Source organism: Manacus vitellinus, unplaced genomic scaffold, assembly GCF_001715985.3.
Source record: "Manacus vitellinus isolate BGI_N305 unplaced genomic scaffold, ASM171598v3 scaffold_44_pilon, whole genome shotgun sequence".
In the NCBI taxonomy this organism is placed as follows: domain Eukaryota; kingdom Metazoa; phylum Chordata; class Aves; order Passeriformes; family Pipridae; genus Manacus; species Manacus vitellinus.
The window spans coordinates 3,086,860-3,107,337 of NW_021940565.1; the positions used below are offsets into that span (position 1 = coordinate 3,086,860).

General features: G+C 54.3%; 2 protein-coding genes and 1 long non-coding RNA gene across 4 annotated transcripts in view; 2 read left to right on the plus strand and 1 right to left on the minus strand.

The window, feature by feature from the left end:
- Nucleotides 1–3,364: 3,364 nt before the first annotated feature.
- PIGC (phosphatidylinositol glycan anchor biosynthesis class C) lies at nt 3,365–4,394 on the minus strand. Its single transcript, XM_008933926.4, has one exon. It carries the CDS (start codon nt 4,357–4,359, stop codon nt 3,481–3,483), a length of 879 nt encoding a protein of 292 aa, XP_008932174.3. The 5' UTR covers nt 4,360–4,394; the 3' UTR covers nt 3,365–3,480.
- Nucleotides 4,395–4,970: 576 nt separating this feature from the next.
- On the plus strand, nt 4,971–10,884 carry LOC108640816. The gene is made up of 5 exons (XR_003916053.1): nt 4,971–5,267; nt 5,364–5,617; nt 7,986–8,229; nt 8,327–8,524; nt 10,833–10,884. It is a non-coding gene; the product is annotated as an uncharacterized LOC108640816 (long non-coding RNA).
- Nucleotides 10,885–16,221: 5,337 nt separating this feature from the next.
- SUCO (SUN domain containing ossification factor) overlaps nt 16,222–20,478 on the plus strand; it is a 37,974-nt gene continuing 33,717 nt past the window's right edge. For both annotated transcript variants that reach the window (XM_018079084.2, XM_018079085.2), the window contains exon 1: nt 16,222–16,376. In XM_018079084.2, coding sequence (XP_017934573.2) covers nt 16,312–16,376 — 65 coding nt within the window. In that variant the 5' untranslated portion in view covers nt 16,222–16,311. The remainder of the gene's footprint in view (nt 16,377–20,478) is intronic.

A 20,478-nucleotide genomic window follows, 5' to 3' on the forward strand; every position in this document is an offset into this window, starting at 1 on the left:
CCCCCCCCTCAAACCTCAGGGAAAAGAGGGAGAAAAAAACGAAAGAAAACCCGAAACGAGAGAGAGACAACCAAAGTGAGATATATAAATATATTTACACTTATATACAATTAAAAAAATAAGGGAAAGGGAAGGGGGAAGGGAAAAGGAACAAAACCAAAATATTATATATATAAATATCCCAATTAGCAGCCCAATATCTATCCACTAAAAGAGTTAGTAAAGAAATAGCTCACTACTCTCCTGGGACAACCGAGGGTCACTCCGGAACGATCGCCGGCAACCTCTGTCTCCCAAGGTTGACAAGGCCCAACCAGGCCTCGCTCCCCAACACGGCAGACTCAACAGCAGGGAACCTGCACCTCCAAGCCGCCGGAAGGAAAGAGAGCAAAGGCCTCTCCTCCTTTCTTCTTATAGCCCAGCTTACATAAAAATCGTAGGGAATACTGGGTAAATCTGGACCCTTCCTTGGTTACAAACTAGTCACCAAGGAAGGCCTAGCCCAAACCACCACAGTGGGTTAGGACCAGAATCCTGTTTTGGTTTCCTGATGATTCATGTTGTTGCTGTTGCCTCTCACATCACAAAGTTGAAAACAACTGAGTGATTGCTGTGGGAATTGAAGAGATACAAGGATCTTACCTTCAAAGACTAAAGTTTTGCTCTTTCCAGGCTTCTCAGATCCAGTCTCCCACATGGGGAGGGACATGGCCCCCTGACAGCACGGTGTGGGTGGCTGACACTTGTCTTTCCCTGCAGCAGAGGCTGTAGATGAGGATTCCAGGCTGCACGTGTCAGTGGCTCCCCCAGGAGCGAGGCTTATCCCCAGCCACTTCAGTTACACACATTTGGCCAGCTTCAAAGCAAATGCAATGTCCCACTGAAGGACTGATCTCAGTGGACTCAGAAACTGAAGGGAAAGAAACTTCCTTCTAATGCAAAACAACATTTAACTCTTTACCATGCATTGGTTGCATCATGAACTGAGGACCTATGTTTTTGGTCTCAGTGTGGGCTTTGTCAGAGAACGCTTTGCTCAGGTAGCAAATGCCCAAAGGGCATCCAGCCTTACTGGATGGGTGTAGAGTTATGGCAAAATTTTGTTGTGTAGAGAATACTGTGACCTCAGGCATGTAGACAAACCCATAATGGCCATTTATGCAGCAGCTTAAATAACTTAAGCAGTACTGCAGAGCATGTGTCCTCAGGAGAAGGTCAGGGAAGTCCCAGGGAAACCCTGCCTGGCCTCTGTGTCTCCTCCTCTCCTCTCCCTGGCTCTCTTGCATTTTTTCCTCTTTCAGTGTCCCTCTGTGCATCCAGGCCATGGACTGGATTTATATTTTCATCCCCCAGCTTAGGGAGAGCAGGGTATCTGTGTGGGCAAGCAAGGGGGAGGGCTAAGCCTTTCCCTGCCGATCTCTGGGCGAGCACTGAGGCTCTGCTAGTCTAATCCGAGAATTCTGTGACTGATTGTAAGGAGGAGATGAAGGGAAGGAGCTGGGCAGAGCAGAGAGGCCTGTGGCTGTGGGCAGGGATGAATCTGTCTGTGGTGGGCTGGGCTAGATGGGACACAGCCTGCATCCACCTAGAGCTGGGTGGATGGGGCCTGCTACATCAGTCAAAGCCCAGGGATTTGCACAGGTGATCCACTGGGTTCCTGCTCTGGCTGAGGTGATGGCAGCCTGTGCCCATCTCCACCTGCAACGTCTGGGTGGTCAAGATTTGCTTTTCCTAACCCGGAGCTGGTTTTAGAATGTGAATTTGGGAAAAGTATTTTTGAGGAAATATTTCTTCTTATGGGAATGGGTGCAGCAGAAACTCTGCTTTCTTGTAGCCTCTGCAGTGATAGACAGGGGCCAGGCAGGTGAGATTTGAGTTTTGATTTACACTCGAGCTGTGTCCTATCAGTGGGCTCTGTGAATCAGCTTTGGATGGCAGCATTACACTGGCATTAGCCCGGGGTCAAATGGGGCATCCTGGTCACTGAGCAGCAATCTGGGAAACCTCCCCGTGAAAAAAAAACAGTCTCCTTTCCAAAGACCTAAAAAATGTCACCTTGACTCTGACATCTGGCTACTCTGTGTTCCCTGTGAGACCGCAGCACGGGCTCCAAACTGCTGCAGGTTTTAATTAAAACTAAAATGAGATGTAGTTGTCACCATGACGACCACAGCAACATTTAACACTTGGCAAGAGCTGTAACAAAGCACTGGAGGTGTTGGGGACTCCGCCGGGTTTTGCTCATTTCTGAGAAAACCCAAGGAACGCGGCAAGCGCCTGCTCCATAGGATGAGACCCTGGTGCTCGCAGGGCTGGGTAAATCGAGCAGAAAGTTGCACTTCTGCAGTGCTGGGTTTCCAAAAGAGAAGAATTTCGTAAAAACCCGGGTGATACCAAACGTATCCCTGTGCAATGAGGCTGGGGCAGAGTATGGGCATCCCTTCCCTCTGGCAGTGCTGGCTCAGGAGGGGTTTGCTCCCCTGGGTGGCCGGAGCAGGGCTGGGGCTGCCGAGGGAAGGTGCCGGATGGGAGCAGGGAAAGCGAAAGTGCCAGGGAGGCCCTCCCGGCACGGGGTCCGGCTGTCCCGGCCTGGCCTCCAGTGAGACTTGTTTGCCAGGAGCGCCCTCTGTTGCGGTGTGAGCGGTGACGGACAGACGGACACCTGACAGACGGTGCCAGATGAGATCTTGATAGACCTCCCCCGCTGTCCCAGCAGCGTGAGCATCTCACCAGCTGGGGTTGCACCCATGAGGGGCTGTGCTGAGCTGCATCCCTCTGGATCAGGGTTTGGCCCTGCAGCGAGGCCTCATTAGCCTCTGAAAAAAGAGGAGAGGAAGGCATCATGCCCTCTCATCCCCTTCTCTCCCAGAGGATTTAGGATAGTGTGGTATCTGGCAGTGTCATGAGGCTATTCTGGCAGCAGTGACTGTCGGGGTGCAGGTGAGCAGGGCTGTGCACCACACCCATCCCAGGTGCCCTTGTGCTCAGTCCTGCAGGTCCCTCAGCACCCACCACCCCGCACCTCCACCCTGCCCGCAGTGACTCTCACCAGCCCCTTCCCCTCCAGCCCCCTGGGGAAGTGCTGTCAGTCTGCAGTGCACACACTGAGGGCCCGTGGGGCCCATCTGGGCCAGATGTGCATTTCCAAGTGGTGTTTCTGCTCAGGGGATGCACATCCCTCTGTTCCCCGCCCCCCCCCCCCCCCCCAAATTCAGGTATGGGTCTGCATGACCAGAGCAGACACCACCCTGCTCGTCTGCACCCCAAACTGCTGCAGGGACCAGCTGCTCTGCGGGGCTCAGCTCCTTTCCTCACCAAACCCAAGCAAGTCAGGTTTGGAAACAGATGCTGAAGGGAACATAAACATGGTCCTTGCTGCTGTGTGAGAGGCTTTATTGGGTCAGATGTTCTCCTGCCCATGGCTGTCCCCCAGCAAGGACCTTTGTACTGCTCACAGCAGAGGGTCCCTCCAGGCCAGGCCTACATGAGGAACCTGGAGAGGTCCTCCTTGATTTCAGCCTCATCCCACGGCCCGTGGATGTTGTCCTTGAGCAGCTGGAGGCGGATGAGGCAGTAGGGGCAGAGGCAGGAGATGGTGAGCAGCAGTGAGGCAAAGAGCACGGCACCCACGCTGGAGATGGTGGCCAGTCCTGCCAGCGCCGCCAGTGCGAACAGCACCGTCACCCCCACGTAGCACTGGGGCGTCCGGGCCTTCAGCTTCTTCTGCAGCATGGGCCAGAGGGCAAAGATCTGCATGGCAAAGGTGACCATGACGAAGGCGTGGAGGGCGCGGGGAAGGCGCGAGGCCAGGCACACCGAGGCGAAGATGGCCATGTTGAGGGACAGCGTGCTGGACACGATGGCAGCGTTGGCGCCATAGTCGAAGAAGATGAGGTGGCCCAGGAGCATGAGGGCCGACATGGCGTAGATGGTGTCCGTGCTGATGGACTCGGTCAGTGTCTTCAGCACGGGCGAGAAGCCGTAGGTGAAGGCGGCGAACACCAGCGTGCTCTTGAGGTCAGCCCAGCGCGTCCGCCCGCTCTCCCACCGCCCAGCCCCGCCGTCCACGGCGTCGAACAGGACGTAGCCGAGCAGCGAGGACACCAGGGCCGCCCCAAAGAGCCCCTGCGGGCTCAGCATCCCGGCGTCCATGTACCACCAGGTGAGCACGAAGACGCAGACGCTGCACAGCTGCTGCACCACCGCTCCCGACTGGAAGACGACGGCCCAGTAGCGGTACTGCCGGGCGTGCACGTTCTTCCGCAGCTCCTCCAGGAACCGCTGGTCCACGTAGTTATCGGGGAAGGGCTGTCGCTCGTACAATACCTTCTGCCACCGCCGCGCGGGGACCGGCTCCATGGCCCCGGGACGGGCGGGGGGCCCCGCACACACGGCCCCGCAGACACACGGCCCGCTCGGGCCCCGCTCGGGCCGCGCCGCCCCCGCCGCTGCCGGCGCCGCGCAGGGGCCGCCGGGCGCGCGGCCGCCCCTGCCGGCCGGAGCCGCGGGACGTGGGACGGGCCGGGCGGGCCCGGGTCCGGCAGTGCGGGCACTGTCACACCCCCGCCGGGAACCCCCGCCCCGCGCTGCGCTCCCGCGCCCAGCGAGCTGCTGCTCCCCGCAGCCGGCTGCGGGCGGGATCACGGGTCACCCCAGCTCCGTGCTGGGAGCTGCCCATCCCGAGTGCCGCGGCCCGTGTCCCACACGCAGGCTGCTGCCGGGGGTGCTGGGCGCTGCCTCGCTCCTGCCTGCCCACCCCAAAACGGCCCGGCGGGAAGGAGGGATGCTCCTGCCGTGGTCCCACACCATGGCGAAGGGCTCTCCTCTTGCAGCCCCAACGTGCTGCAGCCCCAAGCGGCCACGGAGAAGGGCACAGCCGGTCGATGGTATTTGGCCGGGTCCTCTGTGTGCTTGGACATCCCCCTGCCTGTCCAGCCTTGCTGCTGGATACGTGACCCCAGCCTGTGCTGCAAGCCCCGCTCCCCGTTCCAGCCCAGCGAGGCACCTGCTTTTCTGGCCCAACCAGACTCCACGGCAGCCAGGTCGGGAGTCTGGGTGTGATGGTATGAGCACACGGTGCCCTTCCCTGAAGCTCCCGCCTGCTCACAGCTCAGTCTTGTCCTGCTCCCGGAGCCTGCCGGCACCCTCGAGAGTGGAGCAGGACGTGGGAAGGGAGAAGTCGTGGCTGAGCAGGGCTGGAGAGATGCAGCTCTACAAGGACATCCATCTCCTGCACTGCCCATTCCCGAGCCAAAGGGGCTGAGCTAGTGTGTAGCAAGGGGACAGGGGTATGATAAGGGATGCAGGGAGGTTTCACAGAGGCCAGAAGTGTTTTCCCTAACTCTGTGTTTGTTTGTGCTCAGGTCAGAGCCTTCCCAGCCCCGGAGAGGTGCTTGCTGCTGAGGAACTGCTTACTTTGGCCTCAACTGAGAGGCCTCAGCCCAGGGTAAAGCAGCCCCAAACACTGCCCTGTTTGTGCTTCGGGAAGGGGCGTTTGTGGCTGTCCTGTCACGGTGGGAGCAGGCGAAAGAGCTGAAGGTTGTTTTCACCCCAGTGCCTGCCACAGGGGATTCTCCAAACAGGATCCCACCTCATCCAGATACGTGCAGAGCAGCAGGTAACCCCCACACTCCTGGTGTGCCTTTCGGGAGGGCCTCAGACTGAGCCACAGCACAGTGACATCTAAAACGTGCCACCTCCCAGCCCCATATCCCTGTACTTCCTCCACAGGGTAGGAGCAGCTGCTCACCCTGTGCAGGTACTCCATGCTGAGGGTGATGCCAGCAGCTTCCAGGACAGGATGGAGCTGGACTAAGTTTTAGCTGCCCTACCTAAAAGCCCTTAGCCCCATCCTTTGCACAGAGCTGTGCGTGCCTCCATATGCACGAGTGGGTGCCCACAGGGACAGGGAGTTCTGCCAGCTCCTGTGATTGCTGGCATTGCCTTGATGCCCAGGGCCTGGGAACTTGAGATTTTAACAAAATGTCCTTCTCCTAAAGTCATGGAGTAAAGCTAGGACACATGAGGAAATGTGGGAGGGCAGTATGCCACTCCTGGTCCCCTGGGAAGTGCCACAGCCACTACGAAGGAGGGACACCCATGGGCACTGGCAGTGCTGTGCTCTCGCTGGGAGTGGTGACAGGTTTGGTGTGATTTGGCCCTGGGGTCTTCTGCATATCTGTGATGCTTTGGGGACCAGGAAGAGCAGGCTGGGCTGGGGCACAAGGCTGCTTCCATGTGGTCAGGTCCATCTGGAAGCCCCAGTGGAAGGGGGAGAAAGAATATAGGTGAGGGGTACTCCTTGTGTCCCTTGAAGTCTCTGCTGTGGGCCACCAAAGTCCCCCTTGGAATCAGGGAGGGGTGGGAACCTGCTCTGGTTGGTGACTGGCAGCACCCCTGAGCCATGCTGGGCGATGCCAGCCATGGTGGCAGCAAAGCAAAACCCTCCAGGAGCTGCCACAGCAGCAGCTGTAGTTCCCCATGGGATGCTCAGACACTGGATAAGGGGGTCACCCTGGCACTGGCTCTGCACCCTTGGCAGTGCTGACCCAGTGCCAAGACCCACAGGGCCCAGAGCCCATTTGGTGCCTGGGGGACCCAAATGTGCTCTGAGGAGGAGCAGCTGCCACTGCTGTGCCGGCCCTGTGTCCCCTGGGAGGGACAGTGTGTGCTCAGCCACGTGTGACTGCACCGCCCACAGTCCAAAGGGCAGCTGAGCCCTGCCCAGGTGGCCCAGACTTTGCCTGCAGATGAATGACTCCTCTGCCTGCAAAACAGGCAGGACCCACCACGGGACCTGCCACGTCACTGTCAGTCCCTGCTGGACAGAGGGGAACATGTGCTGTGGAGTCATTGCTCAGGTCATCTCTCAGCCCTCCTGGGGCTATGTGGCCAGTGGAGCTCTCTTGGCAGGGACAAGTAGTAGCTAAGGTCAAGGATGCAAAAGCTGTTTGTGAGCGTCTTAATTCCCCCTCTGGGTTCCATGCCAAAACACCTCCCTCACCTCATGATTATGTGTTCTCAAGTGCCACTGGCCTCTGGAGAGGCTGTAAGATGGTGAGTGCTTTGAGCCCCTCTGCTGAAATGCAGGAATGAGGAGCTGGATGCCATGGCACTACAAGCTTTGGGTATGCTGAGGACCCGTTGGCTTGGCTGTCCCCTGCCCTTTGCAAAAGGACCCCACTGGGGATTTGTTTAGTGTCTGCTGGGCTCTGAATGTTTGAATACACTGCTAAAGCTTTTTGGAAGGAAGGCTGGAAAAGGTGACAGGCTGGGACTGAAATAGCTGGGGCTGATCTAGACCTCCACTGGAGATATTCGAATATCAAAGTATCCTGGGCACTGCGCCCCCACTGCCAGCTTGGGGCTGCCTCCAGGTGTGTCTGATTCCCTGTGGGGTGGGACCATCACTTGTGCCACAGAAATAGGCTTCAAAATAACTAAACAGCACAGTCTGCTACAGGTTTGAGCTTGCCTGGGACTGTGAGGATGCACATGGATCCTGCACCTCATCCTGTCCCTCGGGTAGGGCTCTTCCCCTGCATCCCTCCCCTGTCACTCCACAGGGGTGACATAGTACAGTTATGGCTCTGGCTTTGTTTCTCTGCCAAGAGATCCCCCAGCCTCCCCCTCTGACCCTGGAGCTGAACCCTCCCTCCGCAGGAATGTTTTTCAGGGGGGAGGTTGGCACAATTCCAGCTGCTGAGTTTTTCCATGTCCAGAGACAGTCTCCTGCCTTAAATGGCTCCATGATACAGGCTGTGTCTGCTCTCCTGCAATCACCTATTTAAGGATTTTTTGGATTCAGTCCCCAGCACAAAGTGGGACGACACCAGCCCAGTGCCTTGCAGCTGAGCTGAGCTCCATGGTGGGATACTGGCGCAGACGGGGCTGGTTGCCCGGGGGTACCCTGCAGGGGTGTGCCTGGACACAGGCAGTCCAGTGCTGCTCCAGCTCTCCCAGGCCTCTTCTTTCCTTGTGTGCAGGTCAGATTCCCTGGATCAGGTCTGTGTTCTGGTCCCAGGGAATCCTGGGCCACCAGCAGTGTGTGAGCCAGGAGGTGCATCCCCTGTGCAGCGATGTCCTTGCTGTGGGCAGCCCGTGACACCGAGGGATGCTCCTGGGCCCCTCCGGCACAGCTCCTGCTCACAGCCTCACCACCCAGCCCCCTGAGCCCTCCTGTCCTCCACAGCATCTTCCACCGCCCAGGAAACCTTCTTGCAAGCTCAGGTGAGTCCCCTACAGGCTCAGTGGAGGCCCCACTGTCTGTCCACGTGCTGCAGTGCTGGTGGTGCAGCCATGATCCACACGGGTCTTTTATCTCAAGGCTGGACATTATGGAAGCACTAGAAGCTCCTGGTAGGAATGTCACTGGTATCAGTATCCAAGCTCCCTGTCCCAGGGCACAACCTGCCCTATGGAGAGGATCCTGCCCCAGGATGCAAGCTGGAAATTTGCTGCAGACCCCATAGATGCATCCCCAGGTGGATGGCCCCTACTCAGGACAGAGAGGACCTAAATGCTGGTGAGTTGCCATTTTCCCTTGTGGCAGCATCTGAGGGACACAGGGGACAGGGTGGGCAAGACTTAGGAGCTTACGAGGGAGAATAGGGAGAATAGGAAGGGAGACAGTGGGAAGGAGCAGCCAGAGAAGGGGGAAACTTGTACCCTCCCAGACAACGAGCTGAGATGAGGAGGTGCAAAGGCTGCTGGAGAAACCCAGTAATGCTGCTCAAGGCTGGGCAGAGCAGTCCAGGAAACTGGGATGGGGTCTGAGGAGCCCAGGCTGGACTGGCATCTGCCAGGGCAAGGTTTAGGATTCACTGAGCAGAGGGAGAAGGATGTGACGACTGCTGTGGAACTCGGCTGAGCACCTGGAGTAGGAGAGGTGCAATGTGGAAAGGCACACGCTTGCAGGGGCGTGACCTCTGGAAGTCAGCACGTGGGGCAGCTGTGAAACTGAGCTCCCTCAGTCCTGGCATTTCTGGACGGTGTGCATGGATCAGGGAAGCCTCATGGCAAAACACCCTCCTCACTGCCCACTCTGGGGAGAGGGACAAGCCAGCCTAGCCATGGCCCTGCCCAGCTCCAGGGCAGGGGGCAGCAGGGGCCTGTTCTGTAGGGGAACTCCATGAAGGCCAAGGTATCACGTAGTAAAGATGCTTTTGTTTTCTAATCTGCTTAAAAAAAAAGTTTCCCAACCCTAGGAAAGTGGATGTCAGCAGTGTGCTCTGCCAGCTGCAGGGTGCTCCAAGGTGGGCCAAGTCCAACCTTCAGCTGCCCAGATAAGCTCAGCTCAACCCTCAGCTGTATGTGGCATGTCCCTAAGGCAAAGACACAGGGAGAAAACCAAACAAAACCACTGCCTGTGGAATCCGAGCATGGGTTGGCATGGAAGCTGAAAGGTGAAAATTTCCAAGATTCAGGAGTGAGGAGTCTTACAGTGGCAAAACACTGAAAAATCCAACTTGCTGGAGGGCAAAAGCAATGTACCACTGGGGAGAGCTGGTGACCAGGGTGGTTCTGTCTGGAGCCACACACCAGGTCCCCCATCTCTCCATCAGTGTGAACTTCATATGGCAGCCACTTCCTTCTCCTTGCAGCTCTGGGACACAGAGCAAGAGGTGTGAAGGGACCTGGAATTTCTTAACAGGGATTTTATTGTCTGCCCAGGGAATATTTTTGTTCTGTAAATGAGGAGGGGGATGGGGGATGAAACACTTTTATAGGAAGTGTAGCTGGGGGAAAATTTGGTGTGCACAGGTCAAAAAGAGGTTGTAACTCACGGCTTTAGCTGGTGCACTGCGAGAGGATCCTCCTCTCTGTGCTCACCTTCCCATTTGCCTGGTAGAGAAACCTTTGTTCAAACCCTAACCCTAAGCCTGGAAACACTGTGATTTCACAGGAGGTATTCACCCCAGGAGCCCTTCCTGCCCTCTCCCCATGAGCCTCCAAGCAGGAGCCCATGTGCTTGGGAAGAGCAGTGTGATGTTGGGGCTGAGCACTTCTTCCTGCAACATGAGCTTGTCCTACTCTGGAACACAGGGAAGGAGGGTCCCTGGGCCCAGCCCTGCAAGACGTGCATGTTCCCTTGGGAACACAGGGGTCCCTGAGGAGTGACATTCCTGCTACCAGCCACCCTCGCACTCGTCTCCCTGTTTTTAAATATCTGCCAGGGAGGGGATGGAGCCAGGTGGGAATTCAGTTTATTGTAGTAGTTGGGAGAAAGGGGAAGGGAAACAGCTGAGCCTGTGGCATTCCCTGTGTATGCCTGGCTGGCCTTCTCATCTCTCATCCCCACCACTTGGATCTAGTGGAGGTGCTCCTGCTCCTGCAGAGGCTGTGCTACTCTCCCAGCACATTCCTGGCACTGCTGACCTGTGGGATCACCTGCTTTGGCCTTGGTTTGCATGTGGCCATGGAGAGAACCCAGCACTAGGTTGCACCGGGTGCTTTCCCAGCCCTCGGGTGAGAGGGTGAAGAGGGCAGGGGAAGCTTCAGCCCACACTGTCCTCCCAGAAACGAGAGCCAAAAAAAGCTTTACACCTCCATCATGAAGTTTTACCGTTTCTCAGTTTCTGCAGTGAAATTTGCTTTTTCTTTTCCCAGGGGGGCTCAGACAGCAGCTGTCGGGAAGAACCTGGGGGGACCAAGGCACCCACCACCTCTGTTCACCCCACTGGAAGCCCCTTGTCCCACACCACATTTCCATCATGTGATCAAGAGTTAATTTTGACGCTGCCGGGAGCGTTTGGACTTTCCCTGTTCCGCCAGCCCTGTCAGATGGCGAGAGAAGCTCCTCAGCTGCTGACCACGTTTGTCTTCTCCAGCAGGCAGTGGCCTCTGCACTGGTGTCACAGCACTGAGCCGAGATGCTGCTGAAGGTTGTACCCAGAACACCTGCCAGCCGGGCTAGGAGAAGGTGGGTCCCTTCTTGAAGCCATTTTCTATCCATTCCCAAGCACTGGCTGTAGGAAATGGTGTTTTCTGCCATGCAGAGGCTTCGTGGTTCTGAAACAGGGCCGGGAGATGCTGAGGCTTCCCGCTGTACCCTGCCTGGGCATCCCTGCTGGAGCAATCACTTAATCTCCTGTTTCTAGGCAAAGTCGAAATTTGAATGAAGCCACATGAAATGAGCAAATCAAATACAAATGTTTTCAAAAGTGGCATTCCCATCTCAATTCATTTTCTTCATCTTACTTAAAGTTTGGACTTTCAGTGTTTGAGCCAGGTGGAGGAGACCTGGACCTGGCTTTGCCCTCCACGAGCCACGCCAGGGGCTGTCCTAGGTGGTCCTGGCTGTGGCTCCATCCGTGCTTTTTGGAGCTGTGGCACTGTGCCACCTGTGCCAGATTTCAAGGCTCTTCCAGGCAGGACTGGGGCTGGCAGGAGATCTGAGCAGTCGCTCTCCTGCACCAGGTCACACGGCCCCTGCTGGATGTCACCGTGTCCCGCTGTCCCTCCCTGCCAGACGCTCCTCGGCGCCAGCCCACGTTAATTAACCCTAACGAGGCTCCGTGCACAGCCAGGACTTCGGTGATCCGGGAATCTGCAGCTGGATCAGCTGGTCACTGTGACCGCGGTCACAGCCCGGCATGGCGTCCCTCGGGATTTTAAAGGAGTGGGAGCGAGAATCAGCGTCCATGCAGGGGGATGTCCGGGACCCACGTTTGGGACCGCAGAGGCACAGCCCATGTATCAGAGACAGTTTGCTGAGTGACGAAAGAGCAATTATCAACTCAGCTGGAGGCAGAGTTGCTCCTGTTTGATTTTCCAAGGAAAATTATTCCAACTTCTTTCCCCGCCTCTGCCGCCCCCCCCCCCCAGCTTGTTTCCTTTCAGTGAGAATCACAGAAGAAATAAAAGAAATCGAGGATTTTTTAAAGTTTTATGCTGGTTTGCTGGATTCTCTCCTGCAAGTGGTTAACGGTTCACCTAAAGTCAGAGGAAGGTCTCTGAAGCAATCTTGCAATTTACAACTTTTCCTTTACCAAGTAAGAAACAGTCAGGAAATTAAACAGGAAATTGTGTCTGGAAGGAACAAAAGTTGCGTTGTCAGAACCTGCTTATGAAAGATTTACTTTGTTTTAACCAGTAAGGAGCCAAGATCAATAGTCAGAATAGGAAGGAGTTTGTGTGAATTAAATCACGTGGAAAAAAAAAACTAAACAAAAACCCAACACTTGGTAAAACAAGAAGCCTTTGTAAAGAGCAGATAGGGATGAATGGGAGAGAAGTCTTAGCCACTGCAGCAAACAAGTGCTGGAAAGTGCTAGAAGGAGAAGCCCAGTGTGTACCCCAGCATCAAGTATCTCTCCAGAAGTCAAACACTGCTCCACGGCCTCAGTTCCCAAATCTCTAGGAGATACTCCACAGCCAGCAGGACACACAGGGCCTGTTTGAGTGCAGTGGACAAGCACTGCCCCATCACTGCACAGGTAAAACTGCAGCACCTTCTCTCTCCTCCCGCTCAGAAGGTGCCCCTTGGGTGGCCACCTCCAGCTCTCCCTACCCAGGGTGCCAAGCACCACAACCCGGCTTTTATTCCCCGTCAGCAGAGGGGTGTTCCCCACCCAGTGGATGCAGGGTGAGTGGTGGCTCAAATTCAGCCCTAGAAGGGCCAACTGTTTGTGGGAATTCCACCAGCTCGCCTCACCCTGGGGTTTTCCGTGAGGAATTTGGCCAAGAGCAAGCCAAAAAACCTTGCTGCAAATATGCAGCAACTTTGAGAATCCCGTCCAAATACTTGCTCCCGGGTAACCCCACAGTCCATTGGGTTTTGGGTTAATTATGGGCTCTAGTTGGGAGATTGGGTGATCTGCAATTGTTTTTACCATTATACTGCTCATCTTATCAGCGGCTGAGAAACAAGCTCAGCAAGCACTGGTATGTGGGTGTGTCACAGGTGATGCACTGAAACCCCTTCTGGCTGACCCAGGCTCTTTTGGTTCATGCCTGGTGGGGACTGACTTGAGGGGGTTTTTCCTCCAGGATCCTGACCAGTCACTGCCGTGGTTCCCCTGAAATGGTCTGTGCTCTGTGACAGCTCTTCAGCTGCCTTTACTCTGAGCTGTGTGTGATCAATCTCCCGCTGGTAACGGGATCGTAGCGTGCGGGAGCTGTGCCAGGGAGAGCAGCCACATGGGCTGAGCAAGTGTGGCTTCACAGCCTTCTCCTCTGCTCTTGGGGACAAGCTCCTGGAGATGAGGCTGGAGGAATTACAGTCCCGAGAGCACAGCAGAGGCTGACAATGGACACGGTCCCAGCCGCACGCCATGGCAGTGCTGACGGAAGTGCTCTGGCTGGAAGGTCTTGGCAGTGGGTTAATAAATGCTTACCATCCCTCCCAGCAGACAGCTAAGCAGTTGTTTGAATTTCCAGTGCTTCATGGACAGATTTCTCTACTGCTCTGGTCCTGGCCATCCCCAACACACACAGTTTGTAGGATGGGGAAATGCTCTGTGCCTGCTGGGTGAGGTGCCCATGGGTGAGTCCTCCAGCTGGAGGCAGGACAGGTGTGCCCCTCACCTGGCACCTCCCTATGCCGACACTGCTCTCCCTCACAAGGGAAGGTGCCATAACTCTGGCAGCATCCACAACCGAGACAAGTTCTACACAGGTCCCTGGGGTCATGTCCAGGCAGGAGGCAGAGGGAGGCACCTGCAGCTGGAGCTCAAATCACCTTGCCCCCTCCGGCCCCACAGGGAGAGCTGTGGCACTCCCTGGTGTGGTTACAGCAGCTGCAGGTGGGACATGCACTGCTGCTCCCACAGCTTGGGGAATTTCCCACTGCTGAGGCAGCTCCCTGTGGCCGGCATGTAGGCGTGTCCCTGGGCACAGAGGATTTTCATGGCCCTGCTCTGGGTCCCTGGGGGAACAGCTGGGCCCTCCCCAGCGTGCCTCTGCTCATAACCCTCCCCCAGAGACCCCACACACAGCCTCGGATCCATGCCGTGCCATGTCTTAGCTCTGGCACCACAAAAGGCTGGAAAAACCCTCATGGCAAAGGTGCTGTCTCATGCCTTGCTGGTGACGTGAAGTGGGTTCTCAGCATTTTTCAGGACTTACCTCACTCCCATAACTGTCTGGGCCCGCTCCTGGAGCAACAGGACCCAGCCAGGTAGTGGAGGAGCCAGGCTCCCCACTGACCCACTGGGAGAGCTGCCAGCGGGCACTCGCTCTGGGGACATGGAGCAGGCACTGCCACAGCCACCCTCCTGGCTGCCTTCATCTTGGAATAACCCCTTCTGTGGCTCAGTGAGCCTGTTTTCCTCTGTGAGATGCTGGTGTTAAATCCCATGGGTTTCTTTGAAACTTACCAGTGACTCGCAGAGGAATTCCCCGTGGAGTCCCAGCCCTTCCCAGCAGCTCAGAGCTGGTGTCAAGAGGTTGATGCTGGACTTTTCAGTGGTGTCCAGTGACAGTACAAGGAGCAACCGCCATAAACTAAAACACAAGAAGTTCCACCTCAACATGAGGAAGACCTTCTTTCCATGGAGGGTGGCAGAGCACTGGAACAGGCTGCCAGGGAGGTTGTGGAGTCTCCCTCTCTGGAGACATTCCAAACCCACCTGGATGTGTCCCTTTGTCATCTGCTCCAGGTGACCCTGCCTTGGCAAGGGGGTTGGACTGGATGCTGATGGTCTGTGGGAGGGGGATTAAAACCCCAGCCTATGCGGGGATGGGGTACAAAGCTGGAGCTACTCCCTCATCCCTTCTCCTCCATGCATTGCAATGCAGGCCTGTCTGCTGTCTGTGGCATGTGGAGCTCTTGGAAGGGCAAGGGATGCCGGGTGTTAACAAAAGCACAGAGTTACAGGGTGAAAAATCAGGAAAAGAACAAAGACTCTCCAGAGGTTTCCAGTGCTGGCTGAGTCCAGTCACGACATCCCGCAGCTCAGCGGCCCCTCGCTGAGCCCTGCAGGCACCCGGGAAGGCTCTAAGGGCTGGGTGATGGGGCTGGAGCTGCTCTGGGGAAAACAGGGCTCTCTGTGACCTGGGAGGGCCCTGATCCCGCCCGGGTTGCCGTGAGTCACCCGTGCCCAGCAGGCAGAGCTGTCCTTCCTCGTTCAGAGTCCTGACATGTGCACGTTTCCAGCGTGGCATCCCCGTGACTAATCCACCTGTGCCTTCCCGGGCTCCCCGCGGGCGGGGAGAGCTCTGTGTCGCTGCTGTGGCGGGGAGAGCTCTGTGTCCCTGCTGTGTCCCTGCTGTGTCGTGCCTCGCTGCTCCCACCGCGTCTCCTGTCCTTGGGAACCAAACCCCCAGCTCTGTGTGAGCCGCAAGGATGGTGTTCCTGGCTCGGTGTAAAGCCCACCTCATGCGACACTGCAGATGGCCAGAATTAGGCTTGGTTACCAGCAAAATGCCTGTTGTTTTTGATAATAACTGTTGTGTTTTTCTACCAGTTCACCCAAACGTGCCAGTGCTAGGGAAGGCTCCTCCCTTCTGTCCCACATCGCCCTCAGGCTCCCCTGTATTCCCTGAGCATCTCCCAGCAGCGCTGGCCTCTGGCTGTGCTCGGCTCCCCCTCGCACAGTGGACATAAATATGCACCGAACCATCTTAATGGCCCCTCACACACACGGGGGTGGAGTCTGACCCCGCTGCCCACCACGGGCCCCCTCAGGGCGCCCTCAAAATGGCGGCCGGGGCCGCGTACAGCCGATCTCCTGTCCGGAACTACAACTCCCGGCAGCCCCCGCGCGCCTTCCCCTCTGGAGGGGCCTCAGCGCTCAGCAGCCCGCAGAGAAGCCTGATCAAAATTTTAAACAAACAATTTAAAGCTATCGTGTCGGAGCGCTGTTGCTTAAGACGTCCCTTGGAACGGTGGAAGTGACGGTTTTAGCGAGCCTCGCGGCCTCCGGTTTGGTCGCCAGCCGCCGTTTATCACTATGGCGAATTTCCCTTTAACGGCTCTCCTGACTCGGCACCTCACGGAGGGGGTCTTGGAGGTGCAAGGGCACCGCCCAAACGGCGGGCTCGGGAGGGGGCCAGCGCGCGGGACGCCCAGGCCATTGGCCTGACGGGCGCGAAGCGGGGGGGTGACGCGCATCCTTCCAGCTCAGCGTGTGAGGGGTAAAGGGGCGGGGCCGGAGTGTAAGGGGCCAGTAACGGCCGGGCTCGCGCGCCGGAGGGGCTTTTGCGCAGCGCCGCCGCCCCCGCAGCAGCGCGTGCCGCCGCTCGCGCCGCGCGCAGGGAGGGGTCGCGCCGCGACAACGCCGGAGCCCCGCGCCGCCCTCACGGAGCCGCCGGGGCTGAGGGAGATGCCCGCCGCCGCTGCACGGCCCGCACAGGGAGAGCCGGGAGACCATGAGGGAGCCGCCCCGCCGGCCCCTGGCCCTGGGCTCCTGCCTCCTGCTCTGCGCCCTGCTCTGGTGAGTGCCGGCCCCTCAGCCCCCCCGCCGCAGCAGCCGGGGAGGGATGCGGGGATGGGGCCCTGGGGGATCACAGGATTGTGAGGGTTGGAAGGGAGCTCTGGAGATCAACCAGTGCCCCCACCCCCACCCAGGCAGGGTCACCGGGAGCAGGTGACACAGGGGCGCGTCCAGGTGGGCTTTGAACGTGTCCGGAGAGGGAGACTCGCCGACCTCCCCGGGCAGCCCGGGAAGGTAAGGTGTTTGTTTTTGGGAACGCAGGGATGCGCCGCTGTGCTGGCAGCGCGGAGGCAGGTGGTGGCTGTCGGGAGGGCGATCCCCCGTGAGCTGCAATAGTCACCTGGTGCGGACAAGCGGCGTCAGGTGAGGGTTGAACCCGCACACCGGGGTTCAAAGTTACCTACGTGTGTTGTTCCCTCTCTGTGTTTTTACTGGAGGTATCCTTGCCTTTCCAATTTCAGGCTGAAGTCTTGCACTGTTCTCTGGAAGATCATGATGCTTTATTCTTGAAATCCTTTTTCTGAGTCTGTCAGAAGTTGTGTTGAATTAAACCCAATGAACCTTCTTATTTTTGCATTGATTATGCCTCTGACAGTGTGTTTCATGGTGATTACCTCAGCTAGGTTTTGTTCCAGCATCTCCTGTTTACTTTGTTTTCAAACTTCCTTAAGAGATGTTATTTACCAGAGCACAAATATTAGGAGACTGTATTTATGTGTGGTAAGTTCTGGGCCTCTTAAACTTTGGCCTTCTTTGAACTTGGTGAGTCACTGTTTGAGAACTGATAGGCAGCAAACTGCAAATATTGAAAACTGAACAGCCACAATTGTGCTACTTTAGCACGGTTCCTGTAGGTTGTTCAGATAGGCTGCTTAAAAAGAGAAATAACCTTGAAGTTCTGTCTTGTCTCACCATTGATTCCAGTTGGATGAAGAGAGGGAGCCCAGGCATCTCCCAGTACAGAATCAGTTGCAAATCTGGTGCTGACACTTGTGTTACGGGATTTGAACAGTCCTGGAGCAAATTTGGTTCATGTCATCACATTTTTGTTTGTAGGAGACAAAAGTGAGTCTAAAAAGTGCTTGAAAACTCAATTAAAACAAAAAGGCTTCTGGCCACGAGGGTTTGATCAAGTGAGCTGTGAGCCCCATAAACTGTCTCCAGACAGCTTTGCTCTTACTCCTTGGACAACTAGGTTTCTTCTCACAGAAGGTTCTAGTTGTATAGCAAGGATTCTTATTAGGAAATGATTAGGAAAACAGTTTTTGTTTCTTGCTTGGAGTACCTTGAAGGCTGATAATCCGTTCCTGCCTCCGGGTAATTTGTTAGGGAAGGTGTTCTCAGCTTAACGATCAGCAGATGGTCAGGACGGATTTTTTTTCTTGCTGTGTTCTTAGTCTGCTGTTTGAACAGAACTCTTCAGTTTGAGGAAAAGTTCAGGCACCTATTCCATATTAGTGAGGGAACATCACATCCAACTAACTTGTTTGGAATAATATACCTGTCTTGTAAATCTCTGATAATTCTGTGTTCCTCTGGGGTATGGTTAGGAGACATAAATTTGCATTAGAGAGTCTAAAATCCCCTGTCTGCAAGGATGGCATTGTGACTATGATCATGTCGGAATTGTAATTGGAAAGCCTTGAAGTCTATTGATTCCTTCATTGTTGCTGGATTGTGATAAGTTGTGATGTATTTAACTTTTTACTAAAATGAAAATCAGCACCTTTGTTCACATAAGCAGTTAAGAACCTTCGAGTAGCAAATGGAAGGCTTTGTGTTATAAATGTTGGCTTTTTAAATTTAGTTGTCTTGAAATGTAATTTTCAAAGGGTTTAGTGCCACTAGGAGAGAACCTCTTTCCTTACAGGCAGCACTAGTGGTCAACCGATGATCAAATTAAAACCAAAAAGACAGGGGAAAAGAACAGAAGACAAAACAATTGCTGAAAGAACACTCAGGGCTGCTTGGACCCCCTTATCTTTCTTTTTTTTTTTTTTTTTTGACCTGGGCTTTGTTTTACTTTTGGGTACATGTTGCTTCTTTCTTTGAAATTAAGCATAAACCAGGAACTTTTTAGTCTCCCATCAGGCATTTTCAAGCTCACCTAAAGAAGTTGGTTCAGTAGGGAAGTACCAATTGGTAAAAGTCAGGGGTGGTGGTGGGGGAAATATTGATTTGACATGTTTTTTTTTTTAACTGGAAGATACCATCCTGTAAGTTAAAAATGTGACTGTGTATTAGGAAGTGTACAAAAAACACAGAAGCTTGAGCACAGGGGTTTGTTAGCCAGTGTCACTTCAATAAAAGCCACGTGATGCTCTTTGGTTTGGGAGTGCAGGGTCAGAGTTGTCTCTACTGGAGGCTTTCTGAAGCTGGAGCAGACACAGCTCTGACAGACCTGAGCCAGCGAGGTTGTTCCAAGTTTCAGAAGAGCGGGATGCCTGCATGGCTTTAGGGAAATACTTTTGATGGAGGTATGGCTCAGGAATGTAGTGCTCTAAAAATAATAGGCATCTGTGCAGATTGGAGCTTTGACTGTGCCTGACAAATGACTCCTGCTGTCCCGAATTTACAAAGATTTTCTTAATGCTTTAGTTAATCCCTTTGTGTGGGTGATCATAATGTAAAAAATACGTTTAAAACTTGTAGTGCTTTGTAGTTTGCCAATATAGAGAGCTATAAGTGGAGAAGATTTAGGAGCTTATAGGAATACCAGTACTATCAGGAGCGAGACCAGCTGTGACAGTTGTTTGAAGAGTAACCTGTGTAAATTGTTCTGACCTCAGCTTTTGCTGCACTTGCTGGGTGTTAGCTGTGAGTTTAATAAAGAAATCCTACAGTAATTTGCCTTTCTATCCCGGAAAGTTCATTGCCACATCCTCATTTACTCAGCTTTTATGAGCTCTTATCCTTGGGTTTACAACTGTGAGTAAATGGAAGATGGAGATAAGTGCATGTGCACTTCAGGACTATTGAGTTTTTGTTACTCTGTGAGTATTACATCAGTAAAGTATGGCTTGTGTCAAAGTGGTTTAGCAGCAAGATGTGCTGGGTTTGGTGGAAAACCCCTGGCCTAGTAGCTCTGACTCTGGAATCCGTAATGAGCGTACCCTGAAAATTGTGAAGGTCACACTGGGTCAGTGGCATAGCCAGGAATAAAGCCTAGGTACAAGTACATTGGAACAGAGTGGATCTTGATACTGTTCTTTATTCCCACCTAATCACGTGCAGATTGGTGTGAGATTTAATGAGACAAACTAATGATCTGTGTAGGACTGTTAGTGTAACTTGCTTGTGGTGGGACTCAGAATTGTATATGGGATTCTCCTCTTCTCTACTTAAATCTCCTCAGAAGGCTGATATTTAAATAAGCACCATGTGTGTGCATTTTATAACAGGAAGAAATTTAGTGATTTGGGCACTGTTCATATAATCAAAACTGTTGTTCCAGGCATCTGATTTCAGAATGGAAAGTATGTTCCTAGGTATGGAGTATCTTGTTTGGAAGTGTCATTGCTCTGTGGTTAAGGCTGGTACAAAAGCTGCATTGGAACTCTTGGACTCCTAAAAATGAAATTTGAATCTGCCCAGCTTGTAACCTGCTCAAGTTGAAGGTGGTGTGTGCGATCAGGGGCTCTGGTGTCTTATGCAAACAGATGCTTGGCTCAATCAATTATTGAATATTTACCTTCTAAAATTACTTGAAAAATCAGTGAACTGCTTTCATGCAGTATCTTCTGAAAGATTTGTCCTAGAAACTTCAAGTTTGGTTGGTTGTTATGCAAATTGTGTACTAAAGTGGCCTCTATCCCATCACGAAGTTTCTGTGTTGACCTATAAGACCCTGTGTGTTTCAGTGAAATGTGCTTCCCCATAGCACTTAATTTGACCTTTTTCTGAAATGTCTTTCTCTAACCTCTTTTTCACTTTGATGTTCTTATTACTGCAAGGCTTTTACAGACTAGTTTTTAGCTATTTTGCTTTTCTTGTCTTTAATTGTCATTATTAATCTAGCTTTTGGTAGACACTGTGTTTCTTTCAAGAGGAAGACATACAGTGTCTTTTAAAGTTAACTCTGGAGGTGCTACAGCCCTCTACC